This window comes from Magallana gigas, chromosome 5 (assembly GCF_963853765.1).
Source record: "Magallana gigas chromosome 5, xbMagGiga1.1, whole genome shotgun sequence".
NCBI classification, from domain to species: domain Eukaryota; kingdom Metazoa; phylum Mollusca; class Bivalvia; order Ostreida; family Ostreidae; genus Magallana; species Magallana gigas.
Window position 1 is genome coordinate 41632783 of NC_088857.1, and position 21473 is coordinate 41654255.

Consider the following 21473-nt stretch of genomic DNA (forward strand, 5'->3'; position numbering starts at 1 on the left):
TTTAAATCATGGTTGATATTGCTCGGAACACTTGTACTTTTATTTTACATATATCAAGATTGACAAAATGATTTGATTAAAAAAAAAAGCCTACTTTGGTTGGTCGTTATGGAATTGTTTTGAGATTTTTTGCATCATCTGTCAGTGTAAAGAAGCAAATTTATTTCTAATAGGCATGCTCCAGAAACTAGAAATAGAGAAAATATCTTAACATAATAAGTATCTTGACTAAAACAGACAATTTGTGATCCATTTATTGGCGAGCACTGGCCAATACAAGTAAATATATTTACGCTCTATAGACTAAATTGGTCCGCTAGTGACGCACGATCCAGTCTTCTAGAACGGCTTATGTAAGTCGACTCCCGTTGATTGACAGCTAACATAACCATAAACACATTCAAGGTTTAGCGCCTTGACGCACGGGTTTATTAAATTACAATTTATATGCTAAGCATCATAAAAACTTATTACCTTTTACTACATGTAGAAAATGTATATCTCAGTCGTCCACGTTTTATTTCAGGAAAGCAGAAATAGTGACGATTAAATACTTAATATTTTTCACCATAGATATATAATGTACATGAACCGCAGTGACCTAGATAATATATTTGACTTGGAAACATATGACAGTGTAACATTTGTGCCGGTGTTTTGAGTTGATTACCGGTATTTCAAAATGAATTACATCTTTTATCATTTCCAAATTACACATTTTATTTCCTTTTTCTCTAAAGATAAAATTTTGAAACAACAGTCCCCTTGTATGTGCGCGGAAATGCTTTCTTTTGCGTCATTTTATACAATAAAATAGCAAACTTTATTCCATGTAAAAAAAATCAAAATCAAGTCAATCTTTCTATCATGGAAAGCAAAAAAAATATCCAAGTATTAAGGTTCCAGTGCTCTAATTTTCAAATATTATTACAACGTATTTCACTTATAAAATTTAAATACCCTCGAATTATCATATCTAAATTTTTTTATCATAGAAAATTAATAGATTAGATCAAACATACGCGTTCTTGTATGGATTAACAAAATATCGAACATGATTGGATGATTGGTAACCTTTGTTCTGGCTAAAATGACTACCAGCATTGTACGTTTTGGTAATTTATTGATCTTGATTTGAGAATCAGGATAACAATAAATAAAATAACCCATGACCTTCTCTGATAGTTATCATGCTTGTACTAACATATTTTGATGAATATACAAAACAGCTTTTTTATATTCATAAAACATCTACTTAAAAACACTATCAAAACCGCAAAACCGCAATGTCAATAAAGTATTCTGTTAAGCTTGTATCTTATTGGCTAGTCATCAACTTTAACCCTATTGGCCTTCTTTGCATGCCTTCAGTATTTCTCTGTACTATGACGTTCGACCTTTACGCAACTGAATATAAATAGGAATCGAGTGAAGAATCGAGTCATAAGCTTATCATCATTGGAGGTGTAAATATATTGGATTTTATTTTCTAATATTTAACATAGGAATATATTGTTGCACAGGTAAGATTTAATGTTTATCATCAAAAGGATATGTATTGTAAACTTGCAGATGGATTTAAAATGAATTTTAAGATCTTTTAATTGAAAAATACTTTTTTATGTCAGGATGGACAATTTTGATTACGACGCTTTTGTGATTTACAACCCCCATGGTAAGGACCAGGAGTTTGTCAGTCTTATGACCCAAGTGCTGACCTCCCCTCCCTACAACCTCAGACTCTACGTGCCATGGTTTGATAACAACGAACCCTTTGAAGCTGTAGCCACGGCTGAAAATATCGAGAAAAGGTAAGAATTATATGTAGCTTTTTCTTTTTCAATTCCAAAATTTATCTGCATAATTGTATATAGAAAATGCTTTGATTCATCGTGATTATTTGTTTCAATTGCAGATGTAAGAAAGTTTTAGTTGTAATTTCGGCGGAATCCATGGAGAGTGATTTGTTTCATTTTCAACTTCGAATTGCCCATTCCATGTCGCCAAGTAAGTATATAAATGTTTATATAAGACAAGAAGGAATTGCAAATTGCCATAAATTTTGAACATTAATATTCTAATTGAATTTGATTCTAATCCATGATATAAAACATTTACAGGTGCCAAAACTAGAAAAATAATACCCATTCGACTTGATGGTACTGAGGTTCCAGACATGATTAGATTTTCAACTCCTTGCGACTATTATAAACAAGATCTCCGTGTATTCATATGGGATAGGATTTTTGCATCGTTCAAAGATTATTCCCGACCAAAGAAATCCAAGGTTCTTAAAACAGTGTCATTTCCACCCAATCGGCAAGTCCCAGCTGCAGTACAAACTTTTTCGCCACTGCGTAGAGTAAAATCTTGGTGGAGAATGAGAGCAACTGTAGCATAAGGTACTAGCATTTCATTAGTTAAAGTATTTTTTGTCGTGCTCTATCATTAATCGTCTTAATGTACGTCTAACACCTAGTAGTTTATCATTTGGTCTTCTTTCCACTACTCTAGGCCATGTTGGAATTTGTATAAAATACTATGACGACAAACCACACCAGAGACATCATGAGTGATAAAGGAAAACCAATATGGTCCTTCTACATCCATTTCGACGAATCACTTTTACAAGACTTTTTGCATCAAAGGTTTGTTACACGATTTTCTGTTAAATTGTCTGGAAAATTCAAGTGTCTGTCGATTGGAAATTGAACATAAGTGTTTTTTTAAAGTTTATACAATGTCGTTTTCTTATTATCTTGGGCATTTATGACGATTTAATATAAATCATAACTTTTTTATTTGCAGGTGCAGTATTGGGTCCAGTGAGAAAAACAATATTGCCAGAAACTCTTCTGTTTCACTCGCGTAGAAAGGAAATCCCGAAGTTATGTTGACATTAAATAAGTTTTGTGCAATATCAACATCCTTCATTATCCTTGCAAACTTTCGTTTTTATATTTGTGCGGGAAACACAATACGTGTTTGATGTAAGGATCTTAGCATTGCTGTAATAAATCTTGAAATCCAACCTATTTTGCAGTGTATATTGTTTTGTTTTGTTGTTTGTTTAATTTTTGCTATAATTTAATGAAAGATTTTGTGATAAGTATTATATTTAATACACTATACCTGTACTGTTAAATCCTTTCATCCAAATTGTCCGGTGCAACATTTTTTTTTGCAGTGGCTTGACTGATCAAGCTCTATAAAAGACATAAAGAGCATCACTCATTTTTTATATCCATGAAAACAATGATGTTAACAATATACAGATCATTGTTGACCGTAATTTTTCTAATGAGTTTATGTTGTAACTGATAATTGCCGTGTAGCCATTCAGTCATTGCCTATCACAGTAAAACATTTTTTATGAGATATATATTAACTTCCTCTATTATATGAATAAGAATCCAAGGGCCTTATACATTTTAAATAAAACTGTTTAAATTCAGCGTGCATACAATTGACAGGTACACCTATCGTTGTGAGAAATTTTCTTGACACGTTCTTTTAATACTTTCCGCATGTCTTTTCGCGCTGTTTCTTTTTTCTATTAAAGAATGTAAATTAAAATCCGATTCGTATTTTAGTTCTATCAAAGAGCTAGAAAGATTTGATTGCTTAAAAGTGAATAATAAATTAATATCGCCTTAAATTGAACGGAAAAAAATACAAAGCATATATTGAACTTTGCTGATACCTTTTTAAAAACTGATTTTTGAGTGACAAAGAAAGAAGGGATATCATAAATGTTTTTGATAATGTTAATTTTGTTATAATTGTAAAAGAGGACTGAAATTGTTTTAGATAAGTAAAAATGGACCATTTGAATAAAGTACATGTGTTATCTAGCATTTATTATCAAACGTTTTAGATGTCATTGATTTCACAATGAATATATTTCAAGTACTACATGTTTGACCGTTTACTATGAGTCTTTTAAAGGATAACCCGCATGAATCATCAAAGAAAACATATTATTGTTTATATTCACATCTTTGAATTCTTTTAACAAATTTATGAATTGATCGTAAAAGGAAAGTAAATGTAACTAAATTATTGATAATGAACATAAGCAAGTTGAATTAAAGAAATAGCCAAATCATCTAAAATGGGAATTCAAGTCTGACAACATCATCATTATTTAGTGCATTCCGTGAGTTTTCTTTAGTGTCTTAAGGTTTCAACCGATCGATAAACTTGTTAGAATTGGATCGTGTAGATTTCAGTCCTGTCATTTTCTATACAGAAACAAAGGGGATCATACTTAAAAAAAGTAAATATTTATAAGTAATTATAAATTTTTACTTTTAATGATAAAGTATGTAATAATAGCACGCATAACCACTGTACGATTAAACTTGATATCAAACTATCAATTGCAAACAATAAAACAGTTAAATAATGAGAGTTTATTCATTGCACACTTTTAGTAAGTTTTTTTTCTGGGTTTTTTTTTGTCAAACTACAACAGAAAAGGACTAGTCTTCCATTGAAAAAACTGTTGGCATTGCATGAAAAATGTACACTTGTGATATAATGATTTTTTAGAGTCCAGAAGACATTGCATTCAGTGCATCTTATACAACTTCCTAAGAAGGTAAGTTTTGCTGTCTCTAAATTCCACCATTTTGGTAAATAGATGATATCAATATTATTATGATTTATCTAAGGTGGAATAACACATTATCTCAAAATGGCTGACCTCTGATCGTAAAAACATTTCGTTTCATTAAAAGGATTTTGTCGACGGCAACATGTAACTTACTTCATAAGTGGATAAAGTGTCGGGCTTATGATTCGAACATCCGAGTTTGAATCCCGCAGGGGATTTTGGTGTTACTTACTGAACTGAATTTTTAAAAATTCGTTTTTTATCCCGAAACTGCAAATTGTTCGGTTGTATGACATATGTACAGTTTATTTATCATTATATTTTTCATTATTAATAAATTTACTATTAATTTGAATGATTTTTTTCCAGGTCTGTTATTCAATCTTAAGATGGTATGGGGCACCTGTCGATATTACCGTAGATAAATACTTCATAATAATCAAAATACTCTCTCCAATTTAGAATTTTCAAATTTTACAATATTTGACCAAAAGATATGTTTACAAATTTTTTGGAAATGTAAAAAATGTAAGCCCTATTGGGATTCAAACTAATGACTTGCAGATTCGTAATTTATGCTATACCCTATTGCGCTACGCTGTTAGGTTACAATTGTTGGAAAGACAACTCTTAATCATATTGATTTTATTGTTTATTTCGTTGGGAAGTATGTCACAGTATGGAAGTGCTCCCTACCCCTTGATTTGTATACACAATCTCTGTCTCATTGTCGCCAGTTTAATTTCCCTCCGTCATTACTATTTTTGGTTTTTCTTTTATTTGCAAATTTCATCATCATTTCAAATTTTCATCTTCAATATGCTTGTATTTTCTGTCAAGACAAAAAAAAATGAATTTTCATATGACATGATATGTGCCATTATACAAAAATTTTGTAAGAAGGCACTGTAAAAAAACTACATTTTTTAATAGAAATTTTTATTTTAATACATTTCTTGTAATTAATAATTAATGAGAGAGAAACAATCTTATATTAAAATAACATTTGACAACGGGAGGATCATACAGCTTTACTGAGGACATTTTATCTCAGAATGTAAGAAGACCTCCTCAAACACTTCCTCCTCCTCCAACCAACCAAAAATAATTAATGTTACTGTATGTCTTTCAAACTTCTCTATTTGACGTGGGTGTTTAAACGATTTAAACATTTTCTCTTATTTATTCGATCTTAGTTTCAAGTATTTATACTTCTAAACCACTTCAAAAGACAACGGAATTATAAACATCGGTTTGCTGAGATAACATTAATAGCTGAAAATCTAGAAAATCTCACCTTTCCTTGCGGTTAACACATAAATGTTTGTCATGAAAATCTGAACTCGACATTAGTGTAAACGGTCTCCTCTTTTATTCTTGATGGCAGACGTTGGTGTCAAGCCACCGTTGAGACAGTTTTTTATTATGTAAGATGACAGCATTTCTTATGATACAACATTACTTTACTCATCTAAAATGTCAACTAATTGTTGGCATGATAAATTGTCAGCATTAAATATCAACGTAGAAGAATGCATTGAATCGTTTTGAAATATATTTATCATATAACACTGATTAATATACTTAATTGCTCTCTGAGTTTTACATTACCAACAAGTTTAAATGATGATTTAAACTTATTTCAATTGAATAGCTATCATGAATGGTATATTATATCACCTTTTAAACAAAATAAGGTAACGAGAATAAAAATGTTTTAGTCTTTAGTATAAACAGTTATTGAATAAAAAAACCAAATATTTTCATAGGTATTCGATGTACTAGTTGCCAGAATACAGTATTCGTTTAAGTTATATAATGGTCGAAAAGTGATATATTTTTAAAGAGAAGTGAACTTGGCATATTATTACTTATTAGGTTCGTTACTGACTGTTTACAGAAATTTGTAGGGTCGGTAAAGTCCATAGAAGGCGAGGCGGAACGATTAAATTCATAGCTTAATTCTCTAATTTTTAACCTTCCTCGTCAGTCGTTTGTGCAAACCTCGATGCTATTGTAGGATCATAATATTACGTCACAGGCAAAGGGGGGTCACTCTAAATATTTTGGGGCTTAAAAATTAAAGGTATGGTTGAACGTTTGTGTAAAAATCAGCTCAAATAACGTTACGTCCGCCATGTTGCCGTTTAAATTTTGACGCTTGCCCTGTAAAGAAATTTATTAGGCAACCACGTGACGCGATTCATCCAATGACGTCGAGACATTCTAGTCCGAGGCAAAACAAATTGTATTTAAAACATTGCCTCTTAATTTTATTCAATTTATTGGTTGTTTCGCCTGAGGTCATTTCGAAGGATGCCAGTACCATGAGTATTCTAATAGTCTGATATTACAGTTATATCAGACTAATGCTTAACTTACTTGAATCGATAGCAAGAATAAATGAATGAAGTCAAAGCAATGTTTTAATGCTTTGTATGGAAATTGGGCAACGATAGGTAAATAATATCTGGATTGATCATTGATTGATAAAATTTACAATAGCATACATTTTGCTCTTTCTTATGTTTTTTATCAGTTGTTAATTTGTAAAAGTGCATTTGCTCTCCTCAGAATATTTTAAGACCTTGAAACATCATTTACATATCATAACAATTTTCTTTTTAAATGAAAGCTTCAAACAACGTCTCTCAGTAAACTTAAAGTTAAAGACAGCAATAGCTAAGGTGGTATAATCCATAATGCATATCTGATTGTTACATTGTTTTTTTAATAATACACAAGAAACGCACGGTTAGAAGACACCCTTTTAAAGTTTACGTGGTATAAATTCAAACAATTTACTGGCACCGCAATTACCTTATTTTGAAAATAAATAATATTAATTATATAATAAAAACAAGAGAGCATACTTAACAGTGAAGGATAGTTCGTCACGCACAAATAAAATCAAGGAGTGCTTAAAAATATTAAATATTTTGTATGGGTGGGCTGCTGGCTTTGTGCAGTTCAGGAAATGGAAAACCAAAAAATTGTCAAAATTGGCGGCTTCAGATGATAATTAAAATTAATTAACATAACGTATGCATACTGGTCTAGTTTCCAGGCCTTGACATGTTGAGCAATAAAGAGGAATAAAAATATTTTATTTATGTTTTTTGTTTGTCTCGATTGTGAAGTCATTAACAAATGCTTTTAGCATGTAGTTAATGAATAGTCTTGTGGAGTTTCATTCAGAGTAGTTTTCTATTGCTAAACAAAGTTGCAACAAAAGATTCATTTGATTTTGATTTTATGCACACAATTTTGTTTAACAGTTATGCATTACATGTATTTTTTTTCGGGGAAAATATGTGTGAAATAACTTATAAAACAAAGGAACATGCATATCTTTCAATTGTGCACTTCCACATTGAAAAGAGACAAAACGGCGTTTTGAATGCAAAACCGCTTGTCTATGCGCACTGTAATATTATTATAAATCCAGGAATAATTTCTATAAAGGAACTTATTAAATCAAATTGTCGAGATATTGTTATTCATAGTAATAAAATGAATAGCTATGTGACAACGAATTATTCTTTTTACATTGTTGCCACTTTTATTTTACAATTTTGCAGATTGAATTTTTTATCAGATTTATGTACTTTTATGTGCAATAATTTAAATGCATATTAAAATATATCCATATGTTCTACACATTTCCTTTGGAAATTCACAGCAGAGAGACTATAACTATTCGATGTTATATTTTTATTTCAATTTTACACTTCGTGCACGTGGTGATCTGTGTTATATATATAATAACGCTTGCCTGAGTAACAACTCCTAGTTCCTCAATTTCAAAATCGGAATTCTTTTGGCCGGGGGGAGGTCCAAACAACATGAACTTTCGTAATTAAGGAATAGGTGCCTACGTATTTGTGAGCTGAAGCCAAATGTTTCTTCAGACTACAGTTTTTTCATAGTATACCTTAAGAAAATGAACTATGCACTTCTAACATAGCACTTATATCGTTCTGGAAATTACAGGCTGAACAATTTAGTTTTTGTAAGTATATTCAACGGTATGCTTCGATTATTTGCACTATACAGTATACATCCTTGTTTCTTCTTTTTTTTTTTTACAAAGCAGCATTAAAAGGTTCTTTATACATATCAGCAAGCTTTTCATCCATCTATCTAGATGGTTCAATGGTTGTCCGATTAAATATGTGGTTGTATTTTTGTGCATATTGATTATTTTAATTTTCATTGGAAACCAATTTTAGCCCATAAGCAAGGTTTTAAATAACAGAAAGTACAATATATCGGTATGATTGTATAATAACACAACTTGCAGTATTGTAGTCTTTTTAAAAGAAGAACATGATAGGTTTTACCATAATTATATTGATATTTAGGGTCCCGTTTATGGTCTAGAAGTTTCAGGTTGAACAAACTGGCATCTACATATATATATACTGAGTACAAAATAAGTGAATATATACATTACCGTATCAAAATATGTAGGAAAGTGCGTTTTAAAAGATTATTCGTGTATTCTTACATTGAACTTGGCACTGCTCGTGGGCCCCATAATTGGTTCGGGGTCACAGTTTGAAAAAACTTTGATTGACGTGCTTTAAAAAATACCATCTTGTAAATATTGTCATTCCGATGCATTCAGTTGCTATAGCTACGTATCGTGAGAGCCACGATATATAACCACACAATGAAGACACTATTGTGGGTTTTTTTAAACATTCTGCATTTAAAGAAACAAGACAAAAGATAAGATTACAACTACATGTATTTTGTTAAATGCGATAAAAACAAGTATGTATTGAACCTTTTGCAATGAAGACTTTGCAAGTGAAAGACGTAAATAAATCAAGTCAAAATAGTTTGCAGTTTTATAATTTAATGCTTGAGAAATTATGTCTGTTTGATCTTCAAATTTTGTGTGGTTCATATTTCTATAAAAAGACTGTCATACTTTTCAATTCGAGTATTTTCAATTTGCAATAGCACTTGTGTAATTTACTGTTTTAGAGTTGTCTCCAACTAGCGCGGCTTGACAAAATCATCAAGCGATTTCCGGATATGAAAGAAAACGAGGCCAAGCAAACTGATTATAAATAAGTAATGATCAGTGCCAATCAAGACGGTTTGGTTTTAATGTACTTAAATGAAACTAAAAAACCGAGGTCAACAAATTTACAGTGTTTGTATTCATTCACGATGTACATGGATATTGTTATAACAATATCCATGTACACTATTTTACATACCAATGGTTAGTGATAATAATATTTTTTTCATATAATATAATTTCCAAGAATCTCAAAATTATATTTAAAAAAAGAGATGTGTGGGAGGAGGAAGATAGGTTAAAAATCATTGGTATCTATCGTAATACAAAATTTGGTTACAATCTAATTATAGACCAGTAGTTGTGCCGCATGATGGTACTAATCAAAGAGATATAAAGTAACTTTTTTCTGCAACTTGAACATATTTGTTGTATGATTGGATAAAATATATTATCAAAAGATGAAAAGAAGGAAAAGACGTCATGCTTTTATCAAATATCTGTAGCAGGCAGGTTTTAAAATATAATAAAGAGATAGTTAAGATGTATTTCAAGTACAAGCAACTATTGTAAGTGTTTGAATATTGGAAATCATTTAACAAGATGCCTAAGTATATCACCCACGTGAAAATGGAAAAGTACATCTTCTTTTTTGGTAACTTGTAACTAACTGCTCAAATGGTTGTTTAGAGACTTGTTTTAATTGAGCAAATAAGTAATATCGATGTCTTGCATGAATCAATCAATTTAAAATTGAACTAAACAAAAAGCAATAAATTAGCTTACAATGTTTTGATTAGCTGTTGATAAAATACGTGACTTCATTTACAATACAACTCTCAAAGTGATTTATCTCTAGGCTTGTTTCTATAATGCATATTTATGAAACAAACTAAAACCTGGAAAAATGTCTGGTTGTGGTCACAAAGAGAGTCTGCTAATTGGACAATAGCTGATCATTTAACGTTGTTTTGCCTATCTTGTATTATTCTTTTAATTGCAAAAAAAAAACATAACGCAAGTGCGATTCTAAGAAATGTGAAACATAAATAAACTGAAATAATTTTGTGAGTTTATCTTTAATTTAAAGTATTTTAATTTATGTTTCTAAACATAAATATAAGCATTTTAAAGTAGAAGACGATTTACAATAAAAAAAAAATTCAAAATTGTTATTATCTAAGTGGTATTAATTAGGGCCCCGCAAGGATTTGCGGGTGCCCTATAGTAATCACTCTGTCCGTCCGTCCTTCTGTCCGTCCGTCCGTCTGTCACTCTTCCGTCCACAAATTTCCTGTTTTTTTCTAATAACTTTTTTTATGGTTGCCCAATCAAGTTCAAATTTGGTATGGTAGTTCAGTAGGCAGAAATACATATTTTGATGCTAAGTTTGGTTCTCTATGTCTTCTGGTTTGGAGCTGGGGTGGTGGGGTAGATTCCTAACTATGCATAAGAAGAATGGGCAAAGAGAGATAACTGCTGAGAATGAATGGGCAAAGAGAGATAACTGCTGAGAATGTTACCATTGTATACATGGAAGGCTGTGCAATATTTGTCCTTTGGGATTAATTAACCTTCCACAGGAAGAAAATCCTAAGCTTTATCTTTATCTGTCACATTGAGATTAATTACTGCACTGCCTGTGTCTGCAAATGAACTTTGTTTTGAAGTTAAAGTAGATCCAGTGTTCTGTGACGTCACACTTTTTTGTAAAACTTTGAATTCTTTAAAAATTGTGCAAGATAGTTTTATTTATTTTATGTGAATATAATCACATGGATGTAATTAGAATTATTGGTAGGTTAAAGATATTTTCGCACTTAATTTTATACTAAATTTCCAAATTTTTATATATTTTATCTATACAAAGGGGAAATAACTCTTTTTCTGACATTTCTCTCAGTTGTATGTCTAAATGCTATAGTTTTTCTTATTCCAACGGTTAATTTTAAAATATTTTTGTAATTTTAGTTTTCTGATAAAGTTGACATTAAAATTAAACAAGCAAAACAAATTTCTGCCTACAAGATTTTACTTTTAACAGAAAAAAAAACATTTTTCTAATGCTAAAATATGCTTTAGTTTATGTTTATCTGGCATCTCAAAAAGTGTGATGACATGTATATTTTTTTTAACAAATGATGACATTTAAGTCTATTAAGTCTAAATCAGTTCGGTTTTTCAACTTTCCTCAGAGAATTTTATGAGTATGGAGCTACCTTAAGGTCAATTTTGAATGATGTGTAGTATTGTGTACATTCTTTGAAATATGGATTTGAAATATAATATTCATATTTTTTTTGGTTAAAATACCGTACACAATGATTTATGATAGTTTTATTGAATAGAGGCAAAGCCTAGGTATCATTGCATTGGTATCAATTCTTTGTTTTTTTAACAAATTTTATTTCATCCCATGTTAACCCACTTTATCCCGTGGATATGACTCATTGGATATTTTTTTGATATTCCACAGTTGTGACTTTACAATGGGATTTGCCTAGGCATAATGAAGTAAAAATAATGTAGAGTTTTATAAACAGTGTAAACATTGATTGCGGTGTATAAAATATGGGATAAATAGAATCTCATGATTTGTAGTATAATATGATTTTTATCCAACTTGTGTGTTTTATCCCCTCACTAAGGCTGAAGAAAAAAACACTTTAATTGTTGGATGAAAATCATATCCAACTACAAATCACGAGATCCTATATATTCCAGTTCTTTACATCTTCTGCCGGGCATTTATTTTTCATCATTGTTAATATAAAGAGGATGGAATTCAAAGTTTTTTTCACTTCTCTATATTAATTGTCATAGCGGGGCCCTTCCTGACTGGTCAGTTTTCTAGTTTATGAAGATTGCATTTAGGTTTTTGGGGACAAACATTTTTTTTAATGAAAAAGTAAATACTAAGAATGTCAATAATATATCAGTTGTTGGAAAGATGTATTCAATCATTAGAAACAGAAAAACGATTGAAAATAAATTTTATACGAAATAGATTTTTTTAGAACTGACTTTTATAGAATAAAAGCGGAAGGGAGGTAACTCTTCAAGAACAGGAAAAGTTAATATATTAGGACACATCCGCATTTAAATACTGATGAAAAAATGACAATAACAAACCGTGAACCATCTCAAAAATCCATTTTTTTCTTCCATTTTTTTCCCATTTTTTCCCACTTTATCTAATACTTTAGTATTAGGCTCAAACATATATGTTGTGCACCTAGTTTTGTTGAATATTGGGCTATTATGGATCGGATACATAGGCATCTCATTTCATGTAAATAAGACTTGGTACTTTTTGTATCGGCAAAGTTAATTTCTTTTTCCTATCCTAAATAAATCCTTTTCTTCTTAACAGTGAAATATAAAACAATTTTTGGTAGATAAAATAAGTATTACTTATTACATGTACCTTACGACCGACGGATGGATATCTATGGTATTTCTAATGAAAAGTTGATGTTAGTCATAAGAAAAATTCAGTATTTCTGGTCTTGAACATTTAACATATAGATCGTAATAATAATTCTATTTTTGGAATTTAAAACCATAAACAGATTTTCCAAATAGCACGATGGGACAGGAACAGGAAAATTGTTCGTTTTTTATCATTGATTGTGATAACTAATATAGCTACATTATAACAATAGTATAATCTAGCTGTGTTTATGCTTATTGACTTTTTATCTTAAGCATTGCCTATATTAAAATTCTATAATGTTGTTGCTTAAAAGAAATTATATATGCATTTTGATATGTTATCACAAACTGCAATTCTGATGTTAAAGTTATTGCAGTGATAAATCGCATTCAAAAATATTCTATGGAATTTTTGTTAATCTACATTTACAATTGATATATTTAATCTACAAAGTGATTAACACAATTAAAGAAGTGCACATACATACAGAGACTATTTGAATTCTAAAAATAACTGATTTATGGTATACATGTTATTATTTAATATCTACATATATTAATCCTTTGAAATCGTAAGGTTAAAGGGTGTATGGTACGATACAGGTACAAATAAATAATTCAACGAAGCAATATACACACCATTCATTCAAAATAATATATTTGAATTCCAATCAGTTCTCTGCGCCTTCTAATTTCGTCTCGATCTGCATCCTTCTCTTCCTGCTCAGCGAATCAATTGGTCACTTTTCTGAAAAGGAAATACCTAAGCTACTTAGAATTCAGAGTTATTCTTCATAAGGTCATCTGAGCTAAAGTTCACATCAAGAAAGGATGAACAAGAAGATAAAATAACTTCGAATTTGATTTATTATTTCCACCTTGTTGCAAGGTACTTTTTATCTTTTTATAGACTGACAAATTGTGATAACAGACTTCCTTTGAGGTTTTTATTAAACTCTAATCTACGATATTGATTCATTAATTAAAATGACGGGAGGTGACTGGTTTTCTGGAAATATTGCATCATTTGAAACATCTGGTGTAAATGTAAAAATTAAAAATACATTTATTATATTCAAATTTATATTCATGGAAAGACATTTTTTGTTAATTTGATTTTGACCCTCTTTAACAGACATGTATGTTTCGGTAGATTTAATGATGATTTTATTGCTTATATTGAAATCTGGGTCAATGTTTTTAATTTTCTGTCAAAAGCAAATGAGATAGATTCACCTTAAATCACAATTACAAATTATTTTCCAATAAAAAAAAAAACTCTAACTAAAATTACTTGTGATAAAATAACTGTAACAAAATTTGAAAAAGATTATTGCGATATTAAGAAATTAAAATAAAATATGACTGTAGTAAAAAAGCGTCATAAAATACAAATTTCAACGATGTAGTTTAATTGTAGTGTAGTGTCAGCCAATTCATCTTAAAATAAAAATAAAGCGTAATATGTTAATGCTAAGGGCATCATCAACTCGTGGTCATAAATTATAGAAATGTTTAAAATCGTGTCATAAAAATATTTTGTTCTTGTATCGACAGATTGTGTCGATAAAAGCTGGCGAGAAAATTATTAACGGTAATATGATCAAAAGAAATGAAGACTTCAAAAATAAAAGAACAAAACGCAAAAAAGACAGTATATCTCATAAAGGCTATATCAGTACTGTGGGGGAGGGGGGGGGGAGACACATCGAAAAAAAAATCTTGAAAAACAAAATAAATTTTTTTTTTAAATTTCCAAAATCTTGAAAATCCTCATTCGTGGTGGGGGAGGGGGTGTAGCGTAGAATACCTATAATGGGGGAGCAGGCCCCCCTCCCCCTGGATCCTACGTCCCTACGTTTTGTTCACTAATACCTTACATGTACATGCATGTAACCACTGTCATTTGTGATAACTAATTTAATCTATTCTTAACGATGTTAATCATAATGCGATTCAATTCTAAACATTTTTATACTGATTATATATGAATTGAATTGTATAATGTGAAACCATCTTGTCCGATATAACTTTGTTGTAAATGTGTCTATGAAAAGTTGCATATGTTTTACTTAAGACACAAAATACGCCAGTATGATGTGTGAGTTGGAACCAATGGTGATTGTAGCGGTATTAAATATTCCTTTATCGTAGTCTTTGAGTGTTACTAACTCATAGGTGGATTTGGCCTTTCACTGTTGGTGTTTGCTTGGGTCCTTTGCACAAGAGTACATGTAGTTATGATGGGTAAAATGGAACCAATGGTGAGTGCAGCGATTGCCCTAACCCTCTTAAACAGAGGTTGCATGTACTTTAAAATGCAACGGGCGTCATTTGAATACTCAATATGGTAGATTATGGCAAATATTAGAATGCATCTGTGCAAGATTAAATTGAAGTGAATTCATTTTAATTTGGATGGGGTTGTAAAGTCATGCAACTGACTTTGAATGATTATGAATTTTGTTGATCATCCGAATCAAGCTCGGATTGTACAATCCTGATTAGGTCAATGTACTGATTGTCTCAGATTTCATTCTTATATAAATGCGAAGGTTATCAGATACACTTATATAAGGGGTGTTGGATTGCTAGTGGTCAAACCTAATGGAACCCCTGGATCATAAATGGAAATAAACTGATTTAATGTTACTAAGAAAACTACTGTTTAGCAGTAGCATACCTAACATGGGTAGAGATATAATGTTTTCATTGACGGGTAAGCTGGTAAATGCAATGGTTCAAGCTTTATAACTGACAGATATTGACAAATATAACATCGACGTTATACTGTTTGTATAAACATATTATCATCAAATTGATTAACTATGTGTATTGACACATACAACATCAAGAATTATAAAAATGTCAACTGATTAAATTAATAGATATAGCATCAACACTTATTGAATTAGTTAACTGATGTATTCATAGATAGAACATGAACACTAATCAAATTAGTCGACTGATTGTATTAATGGATATAACATCAACACTACCTGAACTAGTCAAGTGATTGTATATATGGATATAACATCAACACTAATCAAGTTAGTCAATTGACTATTGATAGAAATAACAGTTGAAAACTTGATACATGTAGTATTGATATAAATAACAAATATGTTATCAAATCCTATACTGTTTTTGATGGCGGATATATCTACAACACTTATTGGGTTGTACAGCTGTGTGTAAATAAATCATTTGCAATAACCACCTGCGTAATTCATTTACAAGAGTCATTAAAATCACAATTCTTTTCAACATTATTTACGATCTTATTAATTTACATTGCAACAGTTTCTTGTTTTATTGACCATTTCGATACGCTTGCTTCTAGCTCTTGTAAATACAGGTCACTGTTTTGTAATAAATGTCTAAATTAGCTGTAAATGTTTCCAAACGGTGTGTTACATTAAAAGAATATATTGGTCGGCGTTGACTGCGCGTGAAAGAAGGGTCTTTGCTAATATTCATGCGACTTTTTTCAACAAATCAGGGTTTACTTCATTTGCTTCGAAATTAGCACAGTACAACACATGCATTTCAAATAAGCTATCCAAGGCTAGAATTAAAGGACGTATGGCAATTTCTCTTCCTCCTTTTACTGTACTTAACATAAAACTAGGCCATTTTCTCGATTTGACAGTGATAAATGTAGAATTAATAAACAGTTATGTATTTCTTTTTTTAAATTCATTTTGGCAATCTTATCATGAAGAATTTAACATTATTTAGATAGGCATTAATTTGCAACTTAACATTTCTAAGTTTTATTTACTTTACCATTAAACCTCATCCCATTTATTAGGTAAGTGAATACATGTATACCGATTGTGATTTTGTTCAATCTTGGTCACTTATCTTGCACCTGTAAATGACACAATCACACAAGGTCATGGGTTTCATGTTTTTCTTCAATTCATGACACGTGAAGAAGCCTGGGAAAAGGCATTTGATATCACTAGCATTTAGAATTCTCAATATGAGAAAGTTCAGAATATAGAGAAAGACAACTAAAGAGACAGAAAATTTTATAAAAAATTATCTTCTGCAAATTAAACCCAAATAAAATTGTTAATGACATCGTTATACTTTAATCTGAAATCAAAATTATTTATTGTAAGAAAACATGTCAAAAAAGGAATGTGCTCACTTTTTAGAATTGACGCGTCAGATGAAAAAACATACGTGTACTTTTATACACATTCACGTTTAATAAAAATGATGAGGGTTTTGTCACCTTACATACAATGAAATGTAGTAGGGTCTTGCATCAATTATCTACTTTTGGATATTTTTTCCTATAGTTTAACGAATGTTAAACTGCAATTCGTTAAAATGGTAGTTGTTTTAAATGACTTGTATGTAAAAAAAAAAAATGTCATCTATTGTTTATATTCATACTTAAATGGCCAAATGATTATCTGTTTGATTATTTTGATCAATCAAAATTATTTCTTATCCGATAATCGTAAGTAATGACAATCAAAAATTGAACAATCAAATATATTCCATTACTTTTTTATTTTGTATATGAATAGCGCAATGACCTTGAATCGAGAAACATCCATCGAAATTTCTGGTGTCTTGTTGACACAAATTTTTATTAATTATAACTCGCATGTTAAAACTTCCATTTTCAGATATATTTTTCACGAACAGGGAAATCTACAATATGTTGAGTTTAAGTCTTAATGTTATAGAATGTGCAATAGTGTGATTGAGTTTAATTTTTAGTTTATTTAGTATTAAAGCATTTTGTTTACTCAAATTAATCTCATTTTATTAATTCGTTCATTTATTCAATCTCTCACTCTAAGCTGCACTGCAATTAAATAATGTTTGTATTATATTGGTAGACCTTTAATACATTGTAAAATGGTTTTGATAAAAAATGGTCTTTGCATATTCCATTTACATAAAGGTGTTTTTAATAATTCTATAAATGGATATTTCACTATTGACATTGACGGGAATATATCTTTTGTAATCTGGTTTTGTTATTAATTGAATGCAGTTTAATTTTATTTATTTATATTATACTCATAATAGTAATGTTTCTGGAATATTATCTAAAATTAGTTATCGTCCTTTGCGGATAATCGGATATATATTATATCCAAGTCGTCTTATACACGAATTGGAGTTTGACTTCATCATGATTATTTCGTGCAGTCCATGATTTTCCTCGAATTGCTGAAGGTTTCGACCGATCGATAAACTGGTTAGAACCGGATCGTGTAGGTTTCAGTCCTGTCAGTTTATATAGAGTACTGAATCACAGTAGGCTTTCTTAGATAAAAGGGAGAAAATATAGACATAACGATTTAAAGTGACTATAGAAAAAATATTTCATATGAATAAGCTTCAATATATATATAAGTATTGAATACTTATTTTTGAATATCGTTTGTCCATTAGCACACCAAGCTGTGTAGACAAATTATCAAAACGCGCGTAAGTTTACAGTCTGGTGTGTTATAGGACGACGATGTATTCTGTGCTTAATTTATACCCGTTTACCAATGAAAACCATAAGGTAAGATCATACTGGACTTAAAATTAGTTTTTCATCGATATACAGTTTAACTCAATATTTTATCGCAAGACGTAATACCAGTTGGTTTGAAAATGTGAAAATAGTAGTCCTCATGCAACTCGATACTATTTTTTTCCCGATTACGACAAAGAGCATACGGCGGGTGTGACCGGTCAGCAGAGGATGCTCACTCCTCCTGGCCACCTGATCCTGCCTCTATCTATTTGGAGGTCCGTGTTGCTCTGCTTTGAATATGTATTTCCTTTTAAGGATTTTGGAGATGGTTCACGGTTTGTTATTGTCATTTTTTTCATGTAAGCAGTGTAAATACATTCGATTTGTTTTACAATCCTTGTTGAAAAGCCCTTAAAACTCAAGATTTTGTAGAATTAAAGTTCTGAAATGTAAATAAACAAAGGCCATTTTAACGTGGTTGGCATTGGCACGATATTAAATCATCAGTGCTAAATGACCCAAGAGTGGAACGGCACATATAGGCTTAGGTTTTCACCGTCATTAAGTGACGGCTTTCAAGTCGACGAATCTGGAAATGACTTTTAAGATAAACAAAAATATTTATATAGATCTAAGATGGTTTCACTTTCAATGGTAATACTGTTGGACTTTCTTGCCGAATTTACTGTCTCTGAATATTCAACACTGTACCGGATAATTATGCCAGTGCCAAGGTGGCATTTTTGCACCCGCTTAAGCTGCATATATCGAAAAATTCAAATATGCAATATGATAGACCATTGCTTAAAGAGTTAACATCCACCTTTGTTATCATTGTATCTCACCTGTCAGGTGAGATATTTACCTTTCAAAAATAAATTCCTATAGGAAAAAAATATTTCCCTTAGGAAAAACAATATTCCTTTAGGTAATTTGAAATTTCCTATCGGAATACAAAAACTTCCTACAGGAATTCAATTCCGATAGGATTTGATAAAATCCGATAGGAAAACTTAATATCCTATAGGAGAACTACATGTCTGAATCAAATTCCTACAGGAAATACCATTCTCCTTTAGGAAATATAATTCCTATAGGACTTTTTAAAAATCCTATAGGATTGTCAATATTTCTGTAGGAGAATCAATTCTCCTATGGGAATTATCATTTTCCTATAGGATATTAATTTTTAAAGGTAAATGTCTTACCTGTCAGGTGAAACATGCTAAAAACAAAAGTGGTTATATACTCTCTAGACAATGGTCTATCATTTGGCATACATGGATGCGGGTGCAAAAATGCCACCTTGGCACTGGCATAATTATCCGGCACAGTGTTATTCATTTCGTTTAAGTTTATCTTCTGTATAGTACACATGTAACTTGATATTCTTCGTGATAATTTACGCCCCGCTCAGCCCGCTGGTCTGTCCGTCCGTATCTCTTGTTCGGAACATATTTTCTGTCTCCTTGGCCCAATTTGGCTCATACTTCACACAAAGAGTGCCTTTGGGTAAAGGGTGTTCAGTGACCTTGAACAAAGTTTCTAGGTTAAAGGTTAGGGTCATATCAAATGTGTGTGAAGAATACTTGCCCGGATCATAAATATATTCTTTACCAACAGAGTGTCGTTTCTCAAATGGTGTTCATTGACCTTACACAAAGTTTCTATGTGACGGGTCAATGTCATATTAGACTATAATTTTAAAAATTCTATTTCATATACTATACTTTGTAAGTGTTCTCTCTTCTTAGCCCTATCTGCCGTATACTTCACAGCGTTCAGGTAAAGGGTTTTTAGTGACCTCGAACCATTTTTAGGTCCAATGTGAAGGTGGTCATGATAGCTTATATTTTTCAAATCCAGTTTTTGGCCATAAATTACTTCACATTTAGCTTAATTTTGGTCAGATTAACCCAAATGAATACCTAAGAGTTTGAATTAAATTTGAATTAAAGTTCTAGGCCAACTGCGGAATATCTAATCTTAGGTTAAGGACAAAGCAAGTCTTCTTGATTGCTCTTTATCCTAATGTACACTATTAATGCAGGGCCATCTGAGATTGTCACCATCTCAATGATGTCTAATTTAATATCATATTCAGCAGATTTAAGCAAAAAGTTCGCCACTATGAATTAAAAAAAATTGAACGCTAAACAATCTAGATATTTCACTGTAAGATGATAATTATTCTTTAAAAATTCCATTACATATGTATAAAAATTCTAAACATACTATTGGGTCACAATCTGTTACGATTTATATAATTCATAAAGATGATACATTGATACCCCAATTAGTGACAAGTTTATGCAGCGAAAAAGAAATTTTAAATTTAAAATGAAGCATTTAGGTAGCCAAACCCAATGAAATTTGCTCAAATACACAATTGATGATTGATAATGCCAAGTTCATATTTGAAAGAATTTACTTTTCATTATGAGTTTCATAAAAACTTTTGAGCAGTCGTGGACAGTAGCAAATCAGTGAGGAGTAATCGCTCATTTTCTGAATTACCGCGTCACACTTGCGTGAATCAAGTCACTTGATTTGACAGTGTAGAGATCGAGAGGTTCACCACTAATCAACGAATGGTAAAGACAATGCCCTCTAAAATGTTATTCAAAATTTAGTATGAAGGATCAAAGAAAATGTGGCCAGTCTTCTAATGTCAATAGCTAATTCACAGTGTGTGACATTTTTTCGACCTATTGTAATGGGAAATGAAATGAATGATGAAGAATAAAGTAATTTGTATTATCAAAATGAAATATTCATTCATTGTTTTAACATGTTATGACTAAATTTTCATACAAGAAACAACTGAGCGGCGGTTACTTGTATCAAAATGATTCCAAACTGGGTCTGTTTTATCTTTGCATGGT

The 21473-nt window shown here is 30.9% G+C and overlaps 1 protein-coding gene across 1 annotated transcript; it reads left to right on the forward strand.

The window, feature by feature from the left end:
• The first annotated feature begins 1368 nt into the window (after positions 1-1368).
• On the forward strand, positions 1369-3035 carry LOC105347305 (myeloid differentiation primary response protein MyD88). The gene is made up of 6 exons (XM_011456315.4): positions 1369-1523; positions 1629-1811; positions 1916-2007; positions 2121-2402; positions 2515-2648; positions 2809-3035. The coding sequence occupies exons 2-4, from the start codon at positions 1630-1632 to the stop codon at positions 2399-2401; spliced, it is 555 nt and encodes a 184-aa protein (XP_011454617.3). The 5' UTR covers positions 1369-1523; position 1629; the 3' UTR covers position 2402; positions 2515-2648; positions 2809-3035.
• Positions 3036-21473: the final 18438 nt, after the last annotated feature.